The sequence below is a fragment of the Sceloporus occidentalis genome, unplaced genomic scaffold (assembly GCF_023333645.1).
Source record: "Sceloporus occidentalis isolate IW3139 unplaced genomic scaffold, rSceOcc1.0.p SCAF_6, whole genome shotgun sequence".
Taxonomy (NCBI): Eukaryota; Metazoa; Chordata; class Lepidosauria; order Squamata; family Phrynosomatidae; genus Sceloporus; species Sceloporus occidentalis.
The window spans coordinates 77,981,227-77,997,301 of record NW_028316986.1 but is presented as its reverse complement, the minus strand read 5'-3'; the positions used below and the strand labels follow the sequence as shown (position 1 = coordinate 77,997,301).

Sequence of the window (16,075 nt, the reverse complement as noted above, 5' to 3'; positions counted from 1 at the left end):
CCCATATCCGGGTCAGAGAGAGGAAAAAGACAGAGAAAACCAAACCGAACCAAAAAGTTTCCTTTAAACCTGAAAAACAACAACAGCAACAACAACAGCAACAAAAGGGCAACCCTTCCTAAAACAAAAACCCTCCTAACTTTCCAACACGAGTCTCCTCACAAGCAGCAGAGAGGAGCAGGAGGAGGAGGAGGCTGCCACCGCCAGGCGAGGCGTTTTCTTCTCGGCGCCTGTGTCTCTTCTTCGCCCTCGAATCAGAGACTCTGGAGGGGCTTAATACTATGGTTTTTGTGGAGAAATCTCCCTTTGCGACGCGGGAGAGGAAGGGATGGCCGCAGCCTTTCTTTTTGTGTAGATGTGTATTTCAAATGAAAGCAGTCTAGTTCTTTCTCTCTGGAATGGGGCGTTTTTAATATTATTGTTAGTATTATTCTTATTCTTCTTGGTGTCGGTTCTTTTTCTTTCAGGCATTTTTGCCTAACTGCTTCCTCCTAAACCGGGGCGAAGGGGCCTTTAATTGCTCCGTCCTTTAATCCTCCTCCGCCGAGGCCTTCCTCCTCCTCCCTCTCCCCCGTCCTCCTCCTCCTCCTCCTCCTCTGCCATGTTGCCATGATCATGGCCGCGCAAGTGGCCTCGGCTCCGGCGGGCGCGGCCAAGAAGAACCAGGGCAAGAGCCCCAGCTTGGGCCAGGATTTGAACTCGGGTCCGGCTGCTCAGGGGCTCTTGGGGCCCCAGGAAGGGACCAAGAACAGCGGCGGCGGCGGCGGCGGCGGAGGAGGCTTGAATAATGTCGAGCAGCAGCAGCAGCAGCAGCAGCAGCTCTTCCACCACCATCACTTCCACCACCAGCACCGCCACCATCGCGAGCTGAACAACGACGCAACTTCTGCGAGCAACAACAACAACCACAGCAAGGCTGCCGACGCCGCCATCGACTCCTCTTCTGCTTCTTCGACGGCGGCGACGCCTGAAAAGGTCGCAACAGAAGCTGGTTTCTCCTCTTCTTCGCCTCCTTCTTCTTCCTCAGCCATGGAGGTCCCCAACCACAAGTTGAAAAGCGCCAGCCACCCTCCTCCTCCTCTTCCACAACAACACCACCATCATCCCCAACAACAACAACAGCAGCACCACCACCCCCAGTATCCTGGGCACCACCTCCACCTCCACCATTCCCTCCAGCAGCAGCAGCAGCAGCCTCTAAATCAGTTTCAACAACAACAACAGCAGCAGCCTCCTCCTCCTCCTCAGCCCCATCCGCGGGAGAACACCCCCAACAACAACGGTGGCGCTGCTCAGCCCAGCAGCAGCCGCTCGGAGATGGAGCAGCAGCAGCAGCAGCAGCCTCAACATGGAGGCCGGGAGCTGGAAGGCGGCCTGAGGGGGGGACAGGCCCAGGAGGCCCAGAAGAAAGGCCAGGCAGGAGCGGCAGGGGCAGGGGCAGGGGAAGCGCCGCTGGACAAAATGGGCGAACAGCACCTCGGCGGCCGCTATGAACAGCCGCCACCCCCGCAGCCGCCTCAGGGAGGAGGAGGAGGAGGAGGCGGCGCCGTGGCTGTCCCCTCCGCGGCGGAGTTTAATAGCTATTACGGAAACCCAGGAGGAGGAGGAGGGAACAGTAGTGGCGGCTCTTCCTCCTCCTCCTCCTCCTCCTCCTCGAGCCGGGCCTTTGATCAACATGGCGGACAACAAAGCCCCGGGATGGGGCTCCTAATGCACCCCGCGAACCCCATGGATCCCCTGCCCAACTCCCACGAAGCCTACGCCAACAGCCACTACAACCACTACGCCTACGGCCGCCCGGCAGGAGCAGGAGGCGGCGGCGGAGGCGCCTCGCTAGGAGCGGGAGGAGGCTATGGGGGGCCCTCCTCCTCGACTTCTTCGGCCCCCTCCTCCTTCGGGGCCCTGGGCTCCCCTCGGCAGCCTCCTCAGGGGATGATGGTCGGGGGCCTGGGCAAGCCTCCTGCTCCTCCTCCTCCGGGCTTCCAGCGCTTCTCGGCCCAAGCCCCGCAGCAGCAGCAGCAGCAGCAGCACCCGGCCTCGGGGGCCACGCCAACCTTGAACCAGCTGCTGACTTCTCCCAGCCCCATGATGAGGAGCTACGGAGGGTACCCCGACTACGCCAGCCCCGCCGCTGCCCCCTCGCAGCCGCCTCAGCCACCTCCTCCTCCGCCGCCGCCTCAGGGAGGAGCAGGGGCCCCCGCCCCAGGGAGCCAGCCCGCCGCCTCCGCCGCCGCCGCCGCCTTGGGACTAGGCCTCGGGGCCAAGGAGGCAGCCGCGGCGCTGGGCCAGTACGGAGCGGGCAGCCCGGCTTGGGCGGCGGCGGCAGCGGCGGCGGCGGCACAACAACAAAGAGGCCACCCGGCCATGAGTCCCGGGAACAGCGGGCAGAGCCTCGGGAGGAGCCAGGTAAGAAGGAGAGACCCCCTCCCCAAAGAAGAAGAAGGCACCCTCCTCCCTCCCCTCCTCCCTCCCTGGCTGTGGCTCCCCTTCCTGCTCTGCTCTGCTCCCACTCCTCCTCCTCCTCCTCCTCCTCCTCCTCCCTCAGCTCTTCATCCCCAGCACTGGCAGCAGCAGCAGCAGCAGAGGCAGGCAAGCTTTCAGCCAAAGCATAGGATACTTTTATGGGCCATGCATCAAGCAAGCTTCCCAAGGGCCGCTCTGGAAACATCCCACAAAGCAGGGACACTTTTATGGGGACAGCCAAAACGCACAAAAGGCATCATGCAAGCTTTGGAAGGAAGCACTGCTCTTAGAAACACCCCACAATCCACAAAGCAGAGATATCTTTATGGGGACAGCCATAGTATTGCACAGAATGGTGCGCGCTCTTCAGGATCATCGCACAACCACAAAACTAGGGGCCCACACAGACAGGCCAAAATAAAGTTGCTTTGGGTCACTTTGGAGGCATGCTGTTTAAATGACACACGCATCTTAAGAAGCCAGAAGCTGCGCCAAAGCTGCGCTCCAGTCCTTGGGACGGGAACATGGCTTTGGTGGGGCCTCTGGCCTCTTAGGGACGCATGCAGCATTTAAACAGCATGCCTCCAAAGTGACCTGAAGCAGCTTTATTTTGGCCTGTCTGTTCAGGCCCTGGGATACTTTTCTGGGGCCATGTATCATGCAAGCTTTCAAAGCACCCCACTTCAAAACATCCCACAAAACAGGGATATTTTTATGGGGCCAGCTTAAATTTACAAAATGCATCATGCAAGCTTTCAAAGCACCACTCTGAGCAACATCCCACAATCCACAAAACTGGGAGACCTTCATGGGGACAGCCATAGTGTCACACAGAATGGTGCATGCAAGCTTTCAAAGCACTGCTTTTTGAAATGTCAAAATCACATACACTTTCGAAGCACCACTCTTCAAAACATCCCACACACCCCACAAAACTGGGAGGCTTTATGGGGCTTACCATAGTGTTGCACAAAATAGACCGTGCAATCTTTCAAAGGGCTACTCTTCAAAACATCGCACATCCACAAAACTGGGATACTTTTATGGGGGCCATGCATCATGCAAGCTTTCAAAGCACCACTCTTCAAAACATCCTAAATCCACAAAGCAGGGATATCTTTATGTGGTAAACCAAAATGCTGCACAAAATGCATTGTGCAAGCTTTCAAAGCGCCACTTAGAAACATCCCAGATCCACAAAACTGGGATATATTTATGGGGCCAGTCAAAATACATCATGCAAGCTTTCGAAGCACTACCCTTTCAAACATTTCAAATCCACAAAACAAGAATCCCTTTATGGGTCAACTAAAATGTTGGACAATAGATGTGTCACAGGCTTTCAAAGCTCCACTGGTTTCTTCATCAAGCAAAGGTGCTTAAAGAAAAACCAAACAGGAGAAGGGGGAAAATTATGAGGGTGTTAGTCCCAAGCCTTTGTTTTGTCAAGATGTAGCTGTTCTCAGTTTAGGTGGTATTTAGGCCACTTGGATCTCAAGAGGAACGTCTCTTTTTTTGTCTTGCTGATGGTACTTAAAATTTTATTTCCTGGAGTGCCCACATGGCTAGAAAGAGGAGGGCCCTTCCTGCATGAACGTCCCTCCCAATACCACATCGCAGCAATATGCAGGCTTGGGACTAACATTGTCATAATGTTTTTTTCCTCTTGTATGATTTTTTCAACATCTTTGCCTGACGAAAAAGCCAGCGGAGCTTCAGAAGCATGCAAGGTGTGTTTTGTGCATTTTGGTTGGCCCCATAAAGATCTTGTGGCTGTGGGATGTTGTTCTACTTTGCTACATGACCAACATGGCTACCCCAGGATATATATCCTGCCTAAACCTGGTTGGATAATGTAGAGGGTCTGACTCTGGTTATGTCAGAGAGGCATGGAAATGGAGGGGGGGGGGGAGATTACTTTCCTGCTGGGGGAAAAAAACCCAGGCTGCTTTTCTACAAGAGCTGAACAATACAAGAGACCCCCCTCTACTCCACCCAGTGCTCCTACTCTAGACCTATTAGAAATCTGAACACACAAGGCCCAGAGGAAAACCACTTTGGAGTGGCAAAGGGAGGAACCGGCACAGTCTTGCAGGCTCTGCTGGCCATAACACTGCTGTTTTTCTCCTTCTTTCCTCATTTATTTCTCTTCATAAGGAAATTAATCTTTCAGATCGTGTAGTAAATTGTGTTGTTTGGACACAATTGTATACTAAAGGCCAGCAAAAAGTGTGCAAGTCTCCTTGGAGGAGATGAGCTGTAGCAACAAGGAAAAGGTTCCTGCCCTAGTTTTTCAGACGCCCTTCTCTTTTCATATGTTTCTCCTGTCTTTTTAATCTAACTATAATATATATATATTTTAAAAACAGTTAAAAAGCATATGAAGTGCTGCAGGTAATTAGAAACAGATTGCGATTTCCCCCATTCCATGCATTGGTCTTCCATCTAGCGATAGCTGCTTTTCATCTAGCTAAAAAGGCCCGAGCATTAAACTGTTCATTCAGTGTTTCTGGAGACTGATTGTGCCCAATTTCCAATCAGTTGTATTATCCTGTGGATTATCAGGTCGATTGATACTGGGCTGTGACTGTCCAGTGTTTGTACAAGTTGTCTTTTTGTCGCCTCTAAAACCCTGGGAAGTAACTCGGCACTGTTGACGTTTCTTGCTCGGCAGCCTGAGCCTAAAGAGTGACTTGATCTTCTTTGCAAGGTTTGGAATTTGAATTGTGGAGGTAAACTGGCTGTAATAGTCTCCAGACAGCTGCCTCTGAGTTGACATCTAATCTGCCATCTGATTGGCTCCTCTCTCACCATTGGGCATTTAGCATTGCTGATGTAAATAGAATTGCTGAGCAGTACAGTCACAAAAATTCTCGCCACAAATAATAACTGAGCACTTTTGCTCGCAGATATGCAAGGTTACACAGGCGTAGAAGAAGCTGAAATAATGGGCAAGCATCTTTAGATAGCTGGAATTACAAGGAATATGGGAAACCAGTGATGGTTATATTAAAAAAATTCTTTTGAAAAAGCAAACTTTTGGGTGATCATTTGTATCTTTACTTCCTTTTCATTATATTTTCATTTTGCTGTCTTGTCGATCACTTTTGAAGGGTTTTTTTTATTCTAAAGGATGAGCAGATATTTTAATCATTTGGTCTTCTGACAAGCACAATTGTTGGAGAATATCTTGTGAAAGTGTATGTTGAATTTGTAAGTTCTGCATTGGAGTGGCTGAATGTTAACTTCATACTCTGATTGAAATTACACATTACTTATTTTTTAGTACCATATATAAATGGTCTTAATTTGTTGTACTTGTTATTTTTATGTGTCTTCCATATCTTATGGTTTTTAAGCAAAATTGCTTCAAGTTGATCTTTTTTTGTTTATTAAAAATTGTTCTGTCTGTCTACAACCTTATTTTTTTTTTTTTTTTAAAAAAACTGTTTTGTATTTTGATTTCATAGATCAGAAACAGGGGGGCATCATGCTTCATTTAATTCGGTTAATCTGAAAAATAAAATACAAACGTATGCATTAATTTGTAGTGAAGTGAATGTTGTTAAAAAGGGAGTAACAATATATTTCATTTTTACTGAGCAACGTTTCCTTCCTTAACAAGATAGCTTATTATGAACTGCTGAATCTTTGAACATGCTCTCAGAAACAGAATTACAAGAAATAAATTCCTACAAACACCCTTCGGGAACTCCCAAAAGCTAAATTTCAGAAGAAAAGACATTTTAAAATAACTGAGTCCTAGACAATGGCTGTGGTAGAGAGTTATGGTGTAACTGAAACAAATATTTTGAACCTTGGACAGACTGAAAACATATTTATCTATTGGCTATAGACTATTGCTCTAATGTTTTAGTTCCCTCCACCCCTTTACAGGGAAAGTAAGAATTCAAGGAGTTAATCTTTTCCCTTTTGAATTTTATGAGATAAAAGGGTTACTAGAAACCATTAGGTAATGAATCTGTGTATGTATAATCCCTCATAATTAATTTTAAAAGATTTGCTTTGTCTCCTTTGTTTTAAACAATAGACTGTTTAAACATTTAGCTTTTCATAGGTGGAAAAGGCATAGGAAACTGGATTTTAGATACATAGGCTTTTATGTGCTATTTTTCTATGATAGCAATTGTTACCAGTATTTAATTTTTATTGGAATGAGAACAGAATCATTATATATTTATCATGACCCTTTGAAAACTGATTCACATCCTACTTCTAGTAGCAGATATCTATTTGATTCTGTGATGTATTAGAGGCGATTTTTAAAGGTATTCTGCCAGTGTTGTGTTCTTTGATGCAATTATTCAATATTTTGATGTTATTGTTCGTTATAACCATCATTCATTAGTCATGCTTTTGTTTCTCTTTATTGCCTTTTAGTTTCTGGACAACAGATAAATAGCTTTAAGAAGATAATTTACTTAAACTAGCACATATGTTGTGGACACAGTAAATACTATTTTTTTGTTTGCTAACTGCTTTTACTTATGTATAAAATTCTGAACATTAACAGGTATGCATTTGCCATTGTATTCCTGTTGGTGATAGCCCTGTATGTTTGAAAGGTGTGGAATGGAACATTTACCATTGCAACCTGGGTTTGATACGCAGCCAAATATACGTATATTGTATCTATTTATAAAGGTGTGTGTGTATGTGCGTTCATGTACACGCGCATGTATGTGCATATTAATATGTAGCTCTGACTGTACAGATGTGGAAGGCATAATTTGTGATTCTAATTGTAACAACTGTAATCTTTTTCATTAAAAAGAAGAAGATAGAATGCAATATACCTAGAATCATGATAACATTATTGCTGCTTCCTGGCTTTTACTATGTGGGGTGTTGGATTCTATGATCAGCAAGATTTTCTATCTTATTTGCTGTACAAAATCACTTAAATAAAATTTGACTGGTGTTTTAATTTTCATAGCTAGCATCTGTGAATTGCAAAAACATCTCCTACTGCTGGAAAAAGGAAAGAAACACCAAGTCCAGGGTAGCTGTGCAAACTGCATTTTGCAGCATTAATGTGGTTGCAAATAAGGTCTAGAATGGTATAATTAGGAGAGAGGTACATAATCTCATCAAACCTTATTTCATTATTTATCACTTTTGTGGTCGATTGGCACGAACACTAGGAGTCACCTGACTTGTTTTAGTTTATAGTTTACATTTCATACACACTAGAATATGGAGATATGTGAAGTGCAATAGTACATATTCACTGTTTTCACTGGATTTTTTAAATGGAATCCAGTAAAGTTGTCTGATTATTAGAAAAAACAGTCCAGCAGCTGTCTTTTTGAAAATATAAGGCATGTTAATGGTATCTCTTTTAAAAGAGCTCCCTCCAGCAAGTCTGTTTACGCCAGCTGTATTATGTCTTGTCAGAGCTTTGTTTTAAGTAAGGGCTGCAAGACCAGGACTGAAGACTTTTGGAAAATACTAGCTGGGTCTATAGATTATTACTAGACCAGTGGGAAGGAAAAAAAAAACACCCTCCTTTTGCACTATTTTTGTTCAAATAAGGTTTCTGATCATAATCCTCCATCTAAACAGAATTTGTAAAGGAACAATATAAAGAATTAACAGAATCTCTTGTTACTTTTTATTATATTAACACGGTGGGATCAGTGTGCATTACTGGTTGCTGTAGCATTCAAAATGATGGGACATTAAATTTTCAGAAGGAGTTTATATGCAAGAGGACTGGATGTAAAATTAATGGTAAATTAGTTTCTTTTGTGCAAGATTCTTACTGTTGGTTATGCAAGAAGCAAGCCTAAACCTTGTGCTTATTTTCTTTTTGAAAAATATAAGACTATAATTATGTGATTGAATTAAGTAATAGTCAACTAAAATGCATAAAGGCTTCAATTAAAATATAGGCCTCAGTCACTGGATAAATTGACTGTTACAAGGTACTGCTTACATGAAAACTGCTGTAACAACAATCTTCTCATTCTGGCAGATGATGAAGGATTGCCGGGGAAAGGGGTATTTTCTCCGCTCTTCAGGCAGGTGGCTGCATTAGCCATTTATTTGGAATGTATGCATGGCATTGGAGGAGATGCAGATTTTTTTTTATCCCACGTGCATCATTTTTGGAGATACATATGTTCAGATTCAGAGAGGTGATCAAAGAACAAAAGGTTATTTTAATAGAATAAATCACTCTTGCTAGACTAGAATAACTCACATTGTAGAGTGTTAGAAGAACAATCTAGAATTCTGCTAGCTGTTTTGATTCTTTGTATGTGTTTATCTTATTGCTGGAACTGAAATTAAAATTTTGAGACAAACGCCTCAAGACTGTGGGGAAGAGAGAATCAAATTCCTTGGTAACATCATCATCAATTTTTTAGGAATCTTGATGACCAGCCATGTGGGATGTCTTAAGGCACGTGCTTTTTGCTTACTGAGCATATTTAATGTAGTGGGAGTGACCTGAGATGTTCATCAGCTGCAAGTTTTGTATCAGTGTTATATGTGTTTTGATTTATATAATTGCCTTCAAGCTTGTTAAAGCACTAGTACTCTATCTCAGTACAATTTTAAAATGTGTCAAATATTAGAAGGCACTAAAGATTCTCTGTGGATATGTAAAGAAGAGTGGTACCTCACTTGCTGTGCTCGCTCGAGGCTTGAGAATTTCAGATCCCAGTAGTGTTTAACTGTGGTAGGCTAACTTATTTGGAATAAATTTTAGCATTGTGATTATTATGTTTTCTTGTAAATCTGAATTTTTCAATGTTGGGGCTATTTATATAGCTTCTAATGCTTTTCTTAAAAATAGAGGGTGGCAGTGGTATCTGAATTAATGCAGGTTTACTTTGTCGGTATGCCCCAGTGCTTTTGAAATTTGATTTTAAAATAGAGATAGAAATATTTTTTTCTCTAAAGGGTAAGCTCTTGTCCCATCTTGCCTGGTGTTTTTCTCATATATAAATGCTTACTTTCAGTCTGAAGTTCTTTATAAGTCATTTATCTGTATAGATATGAGTGATCTGCTTATTTGGATTAACAAAGGAAAATATATTAAAAATTTGCCAAACCCTTTGCTTATGAAAATCAGACAGTTTTATGAAACCATGAAACATATTGATGGAATTTATTTTGCTAGAATTTTTAAAGCTTATTTACATGTTCACAACTGTGTTCTTCTTCCCATATTACAATTTTAGGTCAAAAGAGTGTGGTCAAAAGCAGTCCCTTTACTGAAATCATGGCATGGAAAGAGTTTATGTGTGTCTTTTACACAAGAAAGGCACAGAGGTGCAAAATGCTGCCAGTTTCCCGAAGCCTTAATTTGCCAACACAAAAGAACTTAGGATGGTGTGTTCCCTTAGTTGTGTCAAACAGAGCATAATAAAGCATGGCATTATGTTAACATCTCAAGTTACATAATTTAGAGATTAGCTTGTGGGGGGGGGCACCCATTCCAATAGATTCAAATCTGGAGAGATACTGTTCACGTGTAAAACTTCCAGACGGTCTTTGACACGTTAAAGACAAATAAATTTATTATGATGTAAGTTTTCATGGACTAGAGTACATTTCCTCTGATATGTTCATCATATGCAACTTTATCAGATGTTCGTGTGTAATTAATTATTAAGGAATCTGACAGGCCACAAAGGGACATTTTCTAAGCAGAAGAGCCTTTCAGTATGGCTCTATAGGCATAAATTTATTCTGAGGGAAAAGTGACCATGTATTGCAAGAGGCATATTCCATGTGTTTAGCCATTCATTTCAGATTTGAAACAGTACTGTTTATTCTTTGCCTTGGGCATCCTCCCCCTTCATCTTCAGTGACGCTTGTGCATGGATAGCTACTAATGTAAAATATTGGTAAAACACGATTGCATAGGCATGTTTGAAAGTCTAGTTTGATAAACAAAAGTATGTCAGATTCACTTATGAAACAGACTGCAGTGTTTTGTATTATGTCAACAGAATGAAAATCTTTAAAAGACAAAGGATATTTGGAGCCACAGTGTTACTTTACATGAAGACTGCCTTTTGGGTTGGCAAAAAGTATATACAAATAAGTGAACAAGCATACATTAAGCGTCCAATTAAAGTTTTTTCCCCCCCCAGTTGTACCAAGCCATGGAAAAGATGTTTTTGCCTCATGACATCAGCACTTGTCTTCATATTTAGTGAGTTTAGAAGAATAGGATTTTGCTGTATAGTCTTCATTTATGTCAGCAGGACTTGAATAGGAGTCTATTGAATTCCAGCTCTCAATATGTACAATATTTGTTGTTTTAATTAGCTTACAAAATTAAGAAAATGTTGCGTAATTACATTTATCATCCAAAATTGATGCTATGTAAAATATTTACCATATTTTTAATGATAAAACACTTTATTTTATTTCTGTGTTGTGACATGATAATTGATATTTTAACAGTTTATATAATTTCAGTCACACCAGTTAGTGTAATAATTAAAAGAGAGGGGAATTGTTGATAAGTAATCCCATTCTTTAGCTAGAAGAAAATGGAGAAACACTTCAAGACTTGGAGGAAAAAACAAACACAGGTTAAACTAGTTTTTTAAAAAGTAAATTAGGTTACTGTGTATATAAATCATGTTTGAACCCTTGATGTTACAATTTAGCTATTTTAAAAATACATTTACTCTCCCCTCCCCCTTTTCTTCTTACGTTGTCAACAAACCGCTGTTCATATGTCTCTGGTTTCTCCTGGGCTATGTGACCTGTGTTTGTTTCTGTTGAAAAGCAAATCAATTCATTCTGCATAGGCTCACCATCTTGTATATTTGCACAATTTCAGTGATTTTTGGAAATGCTTACATAGTGATTTTTGGAAATGCTTACATATTTTAGGCTGCAGTCCTATACATATTGAAGAGCGTGTAAGCCCCATTGAGCATAGTAACATTTTTGGCAGGAAAGTGGGATATAAATTTAATTAAATAAACTGATATTTTACTTTTGAGTAAACACACCTGAGGTTGTATAGTTAGAGCCAAAATACAAGAAGATTAAAGCTGATATTAGATTTTAAAAGACTAGATAAATATATTGTTGATGAACCGGAACCCAGAACCATCTTAATTAGTTTGATTTATTTCCCCCACCCTCATTTTCATAATTACTAGATATCTGTACAGAACATTTGAAAATTAATAAATAATGACTATAAAAAGATACAAAGTAATCTATCGATACAAAGTAATCTATCAATAGATGGTAGATATATTCATCTGTATTTTATAGCTGTTTTTTTTTAAAAAAATACTTACTCAGGTTAGCCTGTTTTGTTTGATTTTACTGCTAGTATGACAGGCCTAAATACTCTAAAGGCACCAGATCTCATTTGATCATGGAAGCTAAGTATGGTCATCTCTGGTTATTACTTGGATGGGAGAGCAAGTACTAAATGTAAGCTTTATTTCAGAGGAAGGAGCAAAACCAACTCTGATTATTTCTTGCCTAAGGAAATCCTATGAAATTTGTGGGGTTGCCTTAAGTCAACAGGTGATTTGAAGATGTGTGTGCACTCAGACATATACACATGACAGAGTGCTCAGATCAGGGATTTTTATTATACTGAGCATTTAAATATATTGAGTGTTTCAATGTAGAAGAAACCAATGAATAGTCACACTTTGCACGTTTAATTACACTTAAGTCTCATTGGTTATGATGACAACTGATTGCTTCTATTGGCAATGGAAAGGTTTAAGCCATTTGCCTCTCCCAAACCCATCTTTTCCAGTCAGCATATCCTCCTGACTCTCTGTAGATATTATTAATGTTAAATTAATGTTTTAATTCGTGACTTAAAGATGCTTGTTTAATAATATATGTACTCGTGGTTTTAATTATTTTATATTTGATGTATGATGTAATTGTATTGATGGCCTTGTGAACCGCTTTGATCACTGTGGAAAGGCGGTATATAAATAAAGTTTTTATTTATTATATTATTTATTATTCTGTCACAACAACCTCTTTAAACAGGTGTTTTCTGGGCATGAATTTTTCTTCTTTGGAAATAATTACATTTTAAATCAAGAAAATTCAAAGATTTGTATAATCAAATGGTCTATTATTACGATGCTAAATAAATTGTCCCTGTTCCAGTTTTGCTTATTGTCATGCACAGTATTTCCCCTTCTGATGTTGCCATCAACTGCCTGCTTACACAAATACATCTGTTATGCTTTTGAATGCTAAAACATGATCCAGTCTTGCCTTTTCACACTGAAATTAAAAGATTTCATGAAGATTACTTATTGTAGCTAAACCCCAATGAGGTGGTTTGCTTTGATATTTAGTCTGAATTACATTTCAGAGTATAATTTTGTAGTGGAATTCTGTATCCGTTCTAAAGAGTTCTTGATTTAAAATCATTTGTTCATTTAGATGGTTCAGAATTAAATAAGATTTTCCTGAGATGTTTGTGTGTTCAGTGGTTAAAATACAAGGGCTGCATAAATTGTACTTAGGAGTCAGTGGGTTTGCTCAATCTGCATGGGAAGCTGTATAATCAAAATTGTTCTTAGCTGCAAAGTCTAGTGCCATGATTCTTCAGGGAAAACCAATATATTTTCCTTTTCTTCTGCCCCCCCCCTTCTCTTTGTGGCTACAGTCTTATAGCCTATATGCTAGAGGATATGTCATAGAGCACAGTAGAACTTACTGTTTAATAAATATGCATATGATTGCATTGTAAAAGGTTTTCTTACTAAATTCCAAATTTGCTTTTATGTCTCAAGGGGATCTCTGTGTTTGTGGGAGACAGGAATACCTACAAGCTTGTATAGCTCCCTGATGCTAGCTCGTGTTTCTAGAAGGCATAGAGATGGTCTTGTAAGAGATGCTCTGTTTTTATTTTCCCAAGAAGCTTGCCAGCCAAATGGATCTGGTCTATTTTATAGCTACATTACACAAAGTGAGACCTAGCAAAATAAGTGGAGCGCAGCAGCCATGGATGGTTGCTGATTAACATTGGGTTTAAAACACTACGTGCTTAGTGAGCTGTATTTGGCTTGTTGGGTCACAAGTGGTGCCACCCTTTATTATTGTTGTTCTTGTTGTGTGCTTTCAAGTCATATCCAACTGATAGTGACCTGAAGGTGACCTATGACAGAGTTTTCCAGAGTTTTTTCAGAGAGTGCTTGCCATTGCCCCCTTTGAGGCTGAGAGAGTGTCACTTGCTCAAGGCCACACAGTGGGTTTCCGTGGCCAAGCAAGGATTTGAAGCCTGGCCTCCAAAATCATAGCCCAATGTACAAACCAAGACATCATGCTGCCTCTCTTTATTACTTGCTACTTAAAGGAGGATGCTACTTAAAGGCGTGGATGAAAATTATTCTCCGAATCTAGCAAGTGAAATACTATTATTACTTCAGGACTGTGTGAATGAACTTTCTTGTGCTTATTACCAGAAAATACTTCAGGCATATATAAACTGCACTTTTTGAGTGCACTTAAATACACAGCTTTATGTAGATATAACCTGTTTAGCTAAAGAAGTACATATGGTGAGAGATGGACTGAAAGAAAGGGGTATTTTTAGGACTCTACTGTTCAGCATTATTTCCCAAACCCCACTGCTTTCAGTGGTGGAATAATGCCTGTGAAATATTTGGTTAATGATATGGTTTATTATAAATTGCAAAAATGGTTTATGCCCAATAAAGTTATGTTTCTAGCCCAGCGTATTCTCACTACTTGCAATTGACATGCTACCTTTTTTTTATTGAAACCACATTTAAATAGATTATTATACTTCTTTTTTCATAACTGATAAGTTAGAAGGTGCAGTTAGTATTCCTTTAATTTTAAAATGTAGAAGAGGCGTTTTGGTGTGGCTTGCATTTATAGCATTTGATGACTTTGTTTGCTGTGTGTATCTTGATCCTGTTGTCTGCCAAGATTTGTGTCCTTAACTTGTTAACATTTCAGTTGGAAATCGTTTGTGGTATCTTAATTTAATGTGTTCCATATATGTAGTGGCATTTGCTTTTCAGCCACAGTGTAGTAATTTCCATTCTGCTTTACTCAGCAGCCTGAACACTCCTGCAGAGGGTGGAAATGGTGTGTGCGTGTGTGTTTTTTCATGCAGCCACATCATATTTGTAGGGACCTGAATAACCAAGCACATAATTTTTCACCCCATTCTGGCTGTGGAGAACAAAGTGTTGGAGTGTCTGTTTGTATTTTACAGAAGCAGTAGCCTTTTCTAATTCATCTGTATGGGAGGATGCCATTTAGCAAGCCGTAACTATATGAAAATAAAGTACATCTGTCATTAGAGCTGAGAATCTCAGTGGCATTCAAACAATTAGAAATTATTATGGTGGACAGAGTTAATTTCATTTTGCAGTTCATTTAATAAATGAAGATAACCAGTTGACTTCAGTGGCACATAGAGTATACATTTCCTGTGTTCTACTAGGTTGATATTTGCTGTGATTTTTAAATAGTTAAATGCTATTTATATCTCTGTGTTTGCCATGATTCTTTTTTTTAAATGTAGGAAATAGCCAGCCTCCACTAATGTCATTTCCCAACTCCCCCTTCTCACTTACACAGCATGGAAGGAGGGGAGAGGAGGGGCTGGTGCCTGGAATCAGTTCAAAATATGGTATTTATTAGCATCTGCAAAAGTTTCTCACATGGAGCAAAGTGGTTTGCTTGCATGGCATCACATGATCAAAATATTTTTACCCTTGGTGCTGCCAGAAGCTATCTATTGCTTTTCAGCAATCACAGTTGTTGGGCGCCTTGCCAAGATGTTTAAGACAGCCCCTTACGTGAGCTGTTCCATTCTTAACCTCCTTGACTGAAGTGCCGTGACCTTCACATATGTAGATTAGCCATGTGCTCTGTGAATTGAAACTTGCTGCCTCAGGAAGAAAGGGTTTTTCTTTTCATTCCTGAGGGAATTTGACAGCCATTCATCCCTGACCTGGGCAGAGGTAATGCAAGGAAATTGGATTCAAATGGAATGCATATACAGATAACACGCAGGCAGTATACAGAGACAAGTAGCTCTCCTGCCTGGCGGAGGAAAGAATAAATTCACTGACAAAGATAAGCTGCTGATTTGGATGCTGTGAAAAAGAAGTGTAAAGAGAGAAGTTTGAGAGGGGTATGTTTTTGGCCGACTGTGGCAAAACACTAGGGGAGCAGGCAGATATAGAGACATCTCATTGGAGTAAAGATGTATATTTTGAATTATTACCCACACATTTTCATTTGTCAATAGCACTAAAATGTCACTGCCTTTTTTTTTTCTTTTTCTTTTTTTTGAAAGTTGACATTTAGGCTGCAGCCCTGTGTGAGCCAGCGTGGTGTAGTGGCTTGAGCATTGGACCAGGATTCAAATCCCAGCTCAGCCGTGGAAACCCACTCAGTGACCTAGGGCAAGTCGCATTCTCTCAGCCTCAGAGGACAGCAAAGGCAAACCTCCTCTGAACAAATTCTGCCAAGAAAGCTCTGTGATAGGTTTGCCTTAGGGTCGCCATAAATTGGAAACATGTTGGTGGCACACAACAAAACAACTCAACCGTCTACTTAGAAGTAAGATCCATTTAGTTTA

The 16,075-nt window shown here is 41.0% G+C and overlaps 1 protein-coding gene across 7 annotated transcripts in view; it reads left to right on the top strand.

Moving 5' to 3' along the window:
- Positions 1-413: 413 nt before the first annotated feature.
- Positions 414-16,075, top strand: part of LOC149310975 (AT-rich interactive domain-containing protein 1B-like) — a 488,779-nt gene continuing 473,117 nt past the window's right edge. For all 7 annotated transcript variants that reach the window (XM_089530142.1, XM_089530140.1, XM_089530138.1 and 4 more), the window contains exon 1: positions 414-2,406. In XM_089530142.1, the coding sequence (XP_089386268.1) occupies positions 610-2,406 (1,797 nt within the window). In that variant the 5' untranslated portion in view covers positions 414-609. The remainder of the gene's footprint in view (positions 2,407-16,075) is intronic.